The sequence below is a fragment of the Merops nubicus genome, unplaced genomic scaffold (assembly GCF_000691845.1).
Source record: "Merops nubicus isolate BGI_N331 unplaced genomic scaffold, ASM69184v1 scaffold23591, whole genome shotgun sequence".
NCBI lineage: Eukaryota > Metazoa > Chordata > Aves > Coraciiformes > Meropidae > Merops > Merops nubicus.
The window spans coordinates 2,897-13,529 of NW_008590584.1; the positions used below are offsets into that span (position 1 = coordinate 2,897).

Sequence of the window (10,633 nt, forward strand, 5' to 3'; positions counted from 1 at the left end):
GATGGACCAACTGACAGCCAGCTGAAAATAAGCCAGCAGTGTGCCCAGGTGGCCAAGAAGGCCAGTGGCATCCTGGCTTGTACCAGAAATATTGTAGCCAGCAGGACTAGGGAAGTGATTGTCTCCCTGTACTTGGCACTGGGGAGGTCACACCTCGAGTACTGTGTTCAGTTTTGGGCGCCTCAATACAAGAAAGACAGCAAGGTGCTTGAGCAGGTCCATAGAAGGGCAACAAAGCTGGTGAAGGGCCTAGAGCACAAGTCTTCTGAGGAGCAGCTGAAGGAACTGGGGCTATTTAGTCTCAGGAAGAGGAGGCTCAGGGGAGACCTTTTCACTCCCTGCAACTACCTGAAATGAGGTTATAGCAATTTTCATGTTGGTCTCTTCTCCCATGTAACAAGTGATAGGACAAGGGGAAATGGCCTCAGGTTGCACCAGGGGAGGTCTAGGTTGGATATTAGGAAAAATTTCTTCACTGAAAGGATTATCAAGCCCTGAAGCAGGCTGCCCAGGGAAGTGGTTGCTTCACCATCAATGGATGTGTTTAAAAGCCCTGTAGATGTGGCATTTAGGAACATAGTTTAGCAGTGGACTTGGTAGAGTTAGTTTAATGGCTAGACTTGATGATCTTAAAGATCCTTTTCAACCTAAACAATTTAATGATTCTATGTTTCACTGCTGATTCCTGGAAACCTTCCTCTACCCAAAAGAGAAATTCATTGGGAGATTTTTGGCCTGACCATGACCCTTTGCAGTTTGCCAGCTAACCTCTCTGAATCCATTTGGTACATCCGTTATCGATCTAGTGCTTTACTGTTGCTCTCAGCATCATGCTGCAAAGTCAAATGTCTCATGAAAGTCTATTATGCCCCTGCCCATCTTTACTGACGAAGCCAATCATCTTGTCAGTGAAAGAAAATGAGTTTGCCTGTAGGACAGATTCTCTGTGAAACTGTGCTGGCAGTCATTAATCATATTCCTCTGGTCTAATCCTCTACCAATTGACTCTCTTCTCAGCCCTTCTGTTATAATTCTACTTGGTAGCAATGTCAGGCTAATCAGCCTATAATTATCCTGGAAATCCCACTTGCCCTTTTAAGCACTGACAGTTTAGCACTCCCGAAGTGTTGCAGCATTTCATTATTTCATTAATAGTCTGGAAAATGGTTTGCAACAGCAAGACAAAGACGTGTGCAACCAGAGATTTTAATGTTCCAGAGCAGCAACGTGGCTCAGAAAGTGCTCTGCTGCACAGCTCCCAAGACCATCCAAGGCTTGTTCCTTTTTTTGCTGCTATGAAGGGACTATTATTTTTTTATCTGCAGGAATGACAGTGAAGATTTAGCACACATTTTGAAAGAATCAGCTGCTCTTTGCCATTCTAGTGAGCTGGCTCCAGATGTGGCACCAGGTTTTCTGTTGGAAGAGCACTGACATTTTGGTGCGCAGCTCCCAATCTGCTCCCGTTCCCCTCATGTTCTTGCAGTTAGAATCATAGAATCATAGAATCCTTTAGGTTGGAAGGGACCTCCAAGAGCATCAAGTCCAACCATTGAGCTATTAGGGCTCTAAAGTCCTCTGCTAAAACAGATCAGAATCTGTCAGGGTTGGAAGGGACCACAAGGGTCACCCACTTCCAACCCCTCTGCCATGAGCAGGGACACCTCCCACTAGATCAGGCTGTCTAGAGCCTCATCCAGCCTGGCCTTAAAGACCCCCAGGGATGGGGCCTCAACCACCTCCCTGGGCAACCCATTCCAGGGTCTCACCACTCTCATGGTGAAGAACTTCTTCCTCATGTTCAGCCTGAATCTACCCACTTCCAGCTTTGCCTCATTCCCCCTAGTCCTGTCGTGACTCAATAGCCTAAAAAGTTACCAGGACTGAGAAAAACCTGGTTACAGCTCATGCTCTGGGAAGGAGTGGGAGTTCCTGCAGCCACACAGACACTTGTACTGCCACAATAATAGGGCTGGCACCAATGCAGAAGCAAGGGACTGGACATGAACAATGGGCAGAATGCCTCCAGCCACTGGCAGTGCCAGCGTCAAGTACTTGCCAAGCTATGGATGTAATTTTCTCTTTTCCACATATACCTCTGAGAACCTTTCAAATTATTCCTCTGCTTCTCTTTCACTGTACCATCAACTGTGAATGCAGGTGGGTATTAAATAAAATGGAGACTAACAGGCCCCTGATGCCTCCCAGCTCCCGCTGGCTTGACACATTGCTGCTTCCCTCAGATTTGTGTGGCTACTTATCTGCCTGTTGTTTTTCATTACCTGTTATTTATACTGCCCTAGCTAGTTTTCCATCCACATAACAAAGTTCAGGTTCTCAAGGCAGATTTTCAGAGACAGCTGCAGCGTTGGTTTCTCCAGAGCTCTGCAACTCCACCTGAACCCTGCCAGACATGGCACATGATCCTGTGATGAGTTAGAGGCTGGTGAGCTCTTATCTTTACTCTAGGTGGTTGTAATCATGTCCTGTAAGCTTATGCAATACTGGCTAGGGGCGTTTGGCTAAAGTAGACCATGGCAAGAAGGGAGTCTCTAGTTGTCCTTAAGACAGAATCCAAAAATATTTTCTAACAAAAACAAGCCTACATTGAATCAAACTCCTGCCTAATGAAATCTGTGTTAAAGTCACTGAATAAATTAAAAGGAGCAACAAAACGTCCTTGAAATAGCACCAAAAATAAGCCACTGGATATGAACACAATAACTCTGAATCCAAAAGCAGTTGCTTACTATCTATATCTTACAACATGTGTCTCATTCTAAATGAAGTGGTGCTGAGAGCTTCCACAGCAGTTTAAAACTGCAGAGCTCTGTATAAATATTGCAATAAGTTAGTAATGTAACCTTGCAAGGGTGTTGAATACAGACTAGCAAGGATTGAGAGAATTTTTCAGGGAAGTCAACAGGAAAACACTGGCTACAAGTACAGGACAAACAGTGCACCTGGACTGTTTTTTCCCCCAAAGTCCCCAAAAGTTTGAGAACATCAAGTGACTTACCAGCTGGCGGAGGTAGTCCTGAATTGTGTTAGGATAGACGAGTACACTGATGGCAACCAATGTGTTGAGAGCAAAGTCAAAGATCTGGTAACAGAAGAAAGGGATGATCCAAGCTGCATGTTGCTATAAGGGAAATAAAATAAAAACTCATTAGCCACAAGTTAAAATGGAAGGATTAATGTCTTTCTGCAGTAAAATCTAAGGAATCTTTGACACAATGCAGTGTTAAATCTGCTGGAAAAAAAATTACATCCAGCCAAAAGGGTTGTCCAAGCTAATTTGTCTGCTGAACTGCAGTAATATGTGTGGTATAAGTTCCACAACTCATTATAGTAGGACATTTAGAAACTACATGATACTTTACCTCCTAATTAATAGAACTAATACTGGGACAAACCACAAGCTTGGTAGGTGAATGGGAAAACATTCTCTTAACTTTGGTAAGTACAAAATTCTGTTCTCTGAATTCACAGTTTGCCCAGAGCTTACTTATATTTGAAGCTTCAGACAGTCAACACAACTGGGCAGTCTTCCTGCCTGCAGCATAGTAACCTGGGATGTCATTGATCTAAGCAATCGGTTCTGCTGCCTCTTTCACCCTTTTTTCTTTCCTTTCACTTTTTAGCAAAACAACTAAACAAGAAATTGTTAGAATAAATTTTCTTGGTTTTGTTTCTGCAGAGTTGTATAGTTCATTTGATCCATGTCTTCACCAAATGTAACAAATTACCTTATATGCGCCGTATGTAGCCATTGCACAGATCAGAATCATAAGAAGAGAAATCGCTGTGGCAATGCACATATCTGGAAGAGAAGCACATCAGAATGACTGCAGAAAAACTCAAGAACTGGGTTCAGCTGTTTTGCCATCTACCTCATGCAGAGCACCTCAAAGGGCAAGGTAGGAAGTGGATGAGATGGCGTCAGGTGCATCTTTCAGCCATTACTGGAGGAGATCTGGTTCTTGGGGGAAACCTCCTAAATATGAGAAGCACAGACAGTGATTGCACTGTGCAAGCATCTGCAGCCTCTACGAGGTTGTGGAGGTGCTATAAATAGTTCAATTTTTCTGGGGATTTAAAAAAATCAGGAGCAGTCTTGACAAGACTATTTTGCTTATGATAATGACATCTGTAGTCAGAAGGTGTCCGGTTTTTCTGCACTACAGATGATTTTTGCACTAATAGCTGTTCACATATCTCTAAAAACTCTTGAAAATGAGGAATTAATTTTTAAAATCAAAATAGAGGCATCTCAGAACAGCAATAACATACAGGAAATTTTCATTTCAACCAAGAATACTACAGAGATATACAGTTCATTAATGAAGATGGCTAACTGTCAGGAAAGGTGAAGGAGTAAAGGAAGGAAAATATCCTTTAAGGTTTTGATGGAGTAATTACAGGACTTATATCTTTTTCTTCTATGGCTGATCAGCTTTCAGTCAGCTTTCCATTAGAAGTTACTTAATCATGAACAGTTGGTAGGAGATCTTCCAGGAAAAAAATTACATGTTTGGTCTTTTCATATACACCTCCCTTGATACTACTACAGGCCACAGACAGGACACCAGAAGTGTATTTCTGAACCTGACATTATAGTGAGTTTGGGAGTGCAACTGAACATTACAACTACTTTCCTCAGTTTAGGCCCGTGGATAAAGAGGAGAGAGGCCATTAGGTATGTAGGACATGACTTTAGAGCTCCCATGTCTGTCAGTATCTGTGAGGTACCTGCTGTTCACATTGCTGTCAACAGGTGCACTTAAACTATTGCCTAGACGAGACGTTTGGTGGATTTGAGACACACAAATACATGATGATGTTTAGGATGTTCTCCACCCCTCAATGCCTTACTTTGGAGGCAAAGTGTGAAGATGTCTCCATTTGATTACAGAGTTGCCACAACATCTAGCACCACCACATGATGATGAGCATCCCACAGCATGGTACAGTCCCTCCACCTCCCTCATTGCATCACAATAAGGTTCGGGATAGGTGCCCTGGAGTCTTCATCAAAGTCACTGAAAGGTCCTGATCTGATAGCTGGGCACAGGTCTCATCTACCACCACCAGGCATCAGTGCAAGTTCATGTGGGTCATGGCTGAAGAGAAGAACAGACACTAAGTCTTGTGTGTCTTTTTTTCCAGCCTACCAGTATGATCATTCCTGTAGAAGACAAAGGATCCGGTCCTTGATCCTCCCTGACCTGAGGGAATACAAACCTTGCACTAATTCAGAGCTACTGCTATCATTAATCCAGATTTCTGCTAGCTCTTGATGCAGAAAGGAAACAGAGACTTCTAAAACTGGCAATAAGATGGGCAAGAAGAGACTGCTTCTGGCTGGTAAGAGCCACTCCAAAAGGTACTTAGGTACATTGAGCTACAGGCTTGTTGGGTACCATGCCTACCAATGGCAAGATTAAAGACTTAGGAACCCAGATCTCCCCTTTTCCAGGAAACTGTCAGTGTCCTAGTTTTCAGGATCCTTCTGCTCTCTCTTGCCATGAAATTTTATCCTTGTGATTGTACAGGGACTCAGATGCAACAGAAGAAGCCCCGTTAAAGGCTATTTACGAATTTAATGGATGAGGTCTCTTTACTGAGCACTTGGAGGAGCACATTTAAACCACCATAGTCTGATGAGGGGTTGGAGTCCAGATGTCCTTCCTCACAGTGCAAATGCTTGAATCTTTTTTTATTGTTACAATAAGGAGGTATCACCCAGGAGAGGCGCCAGCACTCAGCGCTGAGGTTAGCTGCACCCCTGCACTCACTCCACAACCCAGTGGCTTTGTGCACCTTAGGAACGCCATTGGGAGGCAGTTGGGCTCCCTGCTCACAGTTCAGGAGGGGATGACATCTCAGGGCATCCCGAATTGTTCTTCGTCCCAAATTACTCTTCAGTGGCACCTCCTTCTCCTCTTTGACTGTGGAGAGAATCCGGACATCCGGTGCAGGTATCTGAGCTGCATTGCCGTGACCAGTCTCCTGCTTTCTAGGAGCTGTAAGGCTGCGCTGTGCCTCTTAGAGATGATCTGAATTCTGCCCTCAAGAGGAAGAAGCATCCACAAAACAAACCTGTGCTAATAAAAGGTCCTGCAGCCTCTTCAGATGCTCTTAACTGCATGGTCATATACTATGGTTGCCCACACACATCCTGTGAAATCAAAATGATTTAAAATGGACCAGGTGTAATCAAGATAATGAAAGAAAAGGAGAGAAGTGGAAATGGCTGCCTGTTGCCACTAACCTCAATTGAAACCTCTTGTAAAAAAGGCTCTTGGATCAATATTTTTATTTCATCCATCTCTTTGAAGGCACTGCTCATGTATTTATTCTGTTCATTCTTAATCCAAGCCACCTACTCACTGTACCTGCAGGGAAGCTGCTGTCATTGTCATTTGCAGCAGATGCAGGAGTCACAGCCTTCGATTTGCTCACGATCACAGCAGCACTGGTTCAGAGCCAGAGCCTAGTGATAAACTTGACATTGAAGCTCTGGTCTGACACACTCATACTCCCTGTGTCTCTCTAGATGTGCTCCACCATGCCAAGTCCTGGTTGGCTCAAGCTGTTTCTTTCTCATTTAAGGCTTCATTGGTTTTTTTGAGCTGTGTCAGCTTCAATTAACCAGAATGAAACAGATATGTAGCACACAAAATGAGAAACCAACAGGGCTATGTGAGGTTTTTTGCAGCGATGCTGTACTTTACACGGCATTCATGGCTAGAGAGGCTGTACTTGGACCACTGCAGTGGTCATACAGCCTAAAGTCTAGACAGCTTTTTGAGTTTTCTACTTGGGTTTAAAGAAATCAGTTGGGTTGGGTTGATTTTTTTTGTTGTGCTCTTTTTTTTTTTCCCCCCTCTTACACCTTGCAGTGGGGGCTTACCTTCCTATGGCACTGGGGAGAAGATGCTGCTGGGCAGAGCGCTTGCTGTGGAGTGCTTGCACGCATGGTCATCTGCAGCAGAGCTTCTTCAAACCCATCTCACAAGCATTTCCTTCCTTTCCCTTCTCCCTTCTCCTCTTGAAGAGGAGGCTGGTGGCAGGTGCTTCAGGGAAGAGCACTCAGTGAAGCCAGTCCCTGAGCCAGGACCTGTGTGAACTGATGGAGACCTCAAATCATCCATCTCATAACATGCCCCAGCCCTGGAGTTAATTGCTGTCTCACAGCTCTGACAGCAGGGACCAGAAAGGTGCTGATCAGCAGCCTGCAACCCTCAGGCAGTTTTCCTCACCCTCCCAGTATTATTTATCCAGCAGGCAGTCCTCCTTACTGCCAGCTAAGGATTACTGCCTCGCTCTCTCCCCAAAGCTGCTTGTGCAAGCTCGGTGCTGCAGTTACCAACATGCAGCCTCCTTGGTCACAACCTGTGCAGCAGCAGCATTTCCTCTCTGGTGAAGGAAGGCTGATGAGAAGGAAAAAGTTTACTGCACCTTTGAGCCCAGTTCATTTATTCCAGAGGATAAGACTAGAGGGGAAGATGCAGGCTTGACTATATTATGCTGGGGCAAGGGTCTAGTTTTTTTCCACTTCCCCGTAGCTCATGCTACATGAGTAGCATGACGGATTCCGGCAGGAAAGGTACCACTTCCATTTATCCCCAACAGAATTCTTAAGCCTGGTGCTTGTAGGTTTCTCTACTAATTTTTTTTTTTCTACTTTAATGCATCTTTTTAAGCCCTGGATGTATGTCACGTTTGGCAGAGAGACCATCACATTATTCTGCCCTGTCCTAAGACCTCATCTGCCTCATCTCCCTGTCCCCAGGGCAGGGACAGAGGCAAATTTTTGGCCTGAGTTGGTGGCATTTGTGGGAAAGTCCCCATCAGTTTTTGCAAAGCACACATAGGATTTCAGTCCTTGTTCTCATACAGCTTATGAAGTATGACACGCATCTGTGATGCTGTGAAGGCAGTAAATAAAACCAAACAACACTCACTGCTTGTTTGGGCTGTTGTCATGTCAGGGTCATGGTCTGTGTATCTGGAGAAGCTGAGCAGGAGGCTCAGGTGAAACTCTCTAGGAAGTCAAAATGATTTATAGGGCTTTTCCATTTTCTACCCAGATATTGTTAGTCTTTGAACAGCAGGAGTGTTACATCGGGCAGCTCACACATTTCTAATTTTTCCTAGTTTGGCTTCTAGGTCATAAACTCCCACAGGCCCTAAGGAAATAATAAAAAGAAAGATGATACTAACTGGGCTTAGCTGAATATCCAGCACAGGAGGAAGCCCAGCATTTTCCCTGGCTCCCAGGTGTACATCTTAGAGAGGCAACCAAACCACACATGCTGGCATCTTCCAGTACTTTCATCTGCTGCATGGTAAGTCTTGGCAGACTTTTTTACCCCTTGTTTCCATTTCTAAAATAGAAAGGAAAAGCTGTAACCTATGGCTTTTTCTAAGTGCTCAAGTGAATCCTTTCTCTGCTTTACCAAACATTTTGGAGACTCTGGTAATGCCCTGGGAATCATGCTAAATCTTGAAGTTAAGCCTGAGTAGCCATTCACAGAAGACCTCATGCTGCACTGGCATTTTCAAGCAGCTTGCACTAGACTGGATCTGGCTCTGCATGTAGCAGGAATTTTTCCCACTGCTAGAACAGAAAATTGAAAATTCTCCATAAACCAGGCCCAAGCACAACCAGAAATAAATCTGCAAGTATTAGGGGAATCCTGGGTTTTTTTTGGAAGTCAATGGAAATCTGTCATTAACTTCAGTTTACCTATTAATTCCACTACTGTGACTCATCTGATAAGTTTATTTCCAGCCATTCAGATGTTTTCAGGTCTTTTATGAGGAAAAGGGAGTGACAATTTTACATGCAAACTCTGTGTCTGCTTTTTTTTTGTTGTTTGCTATTGGTAGGAACATCAAAAGCAGTAGTGAGAATAACAGCTACTAGTATTTCCATCATTATTATTTGTCAGTAAAAATACATACAGATAACAACTTTGGGACCTTCATTAGTATAAAAAATTATGTATCTTCCTGTATTTCATACACATAGTTTCACATTAAGAACTTCAGCACTTGCAGCTAATTCAGGAAACATTACTTCAAAAAAGACAAATAAAAGTAGGACAGGAGAAGAGCATGTGGAAGCTTGTCTGATGTTTTATCTCATAAGAAAACATTTCCTCAGATTTGAGCAAATACAGCTATACTTATGGAAAGAAAGAAAAAAAATTCTCCTGCTAGCTATTTCCAGTAACTATAAAAGCCAGTATCCTAATACAGCTGCCGTTATTCTATAAGGCATTAAACCAGAGGGAGTCAAAGAATAAAAGGAGACATTAATTCAAATGTTCATTTCTAATTTAACTGCCTGTGAATTGTTCCCTCTACTGAATAGAAATGAGGTTGCTTGGCCCACAAGCCATCCTTTCACAGTCTTGCAGGGTTCACTTCAGAAGCCTTGATAAAACAATATAGAAAATAAAATTTTCAAGTGTAGATGGAAATCCCCAATGTTCTTGATCTGACAGCTACTGCATTACAAAACAGAATTACTATTTTAAAGCCTTGGGCACTGACAGGCCTCTGATGTTGGCTATATAAAACCACACCGACAGACAGTCATTACCAAGGTTAATCTCTGAGAATTAGGACAAGGCAGTCAGTTTTAATATGTCAGAATCAGCTAGGACCCCATCTGTATCTACTATGGTTCTTACTTTCTTAAATCCAGTTATATAAAAAGACTTTTAGTCGGAAGTTGTAGGTGGTTTTTCAGTGAAGGCACAATAAAATAGCAATTGCCTCTTATTAATTAGGTGTAGATCCCCAAGACATATCTGTACAAAAGACCTTGTAGAAATGAGCATCCTTTAACTGATACCCAGCAGCTTTGACACACTACAGGTCCAATTATTTTTCTCACGTGTGGCTCTGTTTCTTTTCCTAGTGTTACTTTTATTGATTTCAGTAGGAATGAGGAAAAGACTTCAAGCCTTTTGCAGTAGATGGGCATGATTCTGAGCAGCAAGACACCAATGTAACTAGCAGGAGATCTTGTTTCATTTTTCTGTGAGAAATGAATGTAACAATCTTATGAACAGAAATGAAAATAAATAGACAATTTTATCAAAATCACATTGAGGAAAAACTTTTCTAGATATTAATTAAATGGTTAAAGCAAATCCACCAACCAAACATCACCACAGAATTTGAAACAGTCATGTAAAAAAGAAATATTTGCAAAGAACAGGAGGTTTTTACAGGAGACATAAATGGCCTGGCTCACCCTTCCCTGAAACTGTATTGAAGATCTTCTGTGTTGCCCCTTGGTGAGAGCAGGAAGCAGCTCTTACATTACCACTAATGCACATATGACTATACAGTTAATATTTATACTTGCATGTATTAAAACAGGTTTTTGCAAGTCATGTCACGTGCACAGGGTGGGAAGGGGATGTGTGCGCATAAATATGTACAACATGAATGAAGACACTCAGCCAGTTACATCAATAGCAGAGTGAGTTCTTACATATGTGCAGACACTACAGGACACGGTGTTAAGACTCGGTATTTCCCTGTGTCTTGCAAAACCCTCCCGGGGCTCTCAGCATCATGCTGAGGAATAACATCTCCATGTCACGGA

At 43.0% G+C, this 10,633-nt stretch overlaps 1 protein-coding gene across 1 annotated transcript in view; it reads right to left on the reverse strand.

Moving 5' to 3' along the window:
* Window positions 1-2,963: 2,963 nt before the first annotated feature.
* Window positions 2,964-10,633, reverse strand: part of LAPTM4B (lysosomal protein transmembrane 4 beta) — a gene marked incomplete at both ends in the record, with an annotated part of 8,039 nt that continues 369 nt past the window's right edge. Inside the window, 2 exons of the mRNA XM_008950005.1 lie at window positions 2,964-3,142; window positions 3,750-3,823. Of these exons, the coding sequence (XP_008948253.1) occupies window positions 2,964-3,142; window positions 3,750-3,823 (253 nt within the window). The remainder of the gene's footprint in view (window positions 3,143-3,749; window positions 3,824-10,633) is intronic.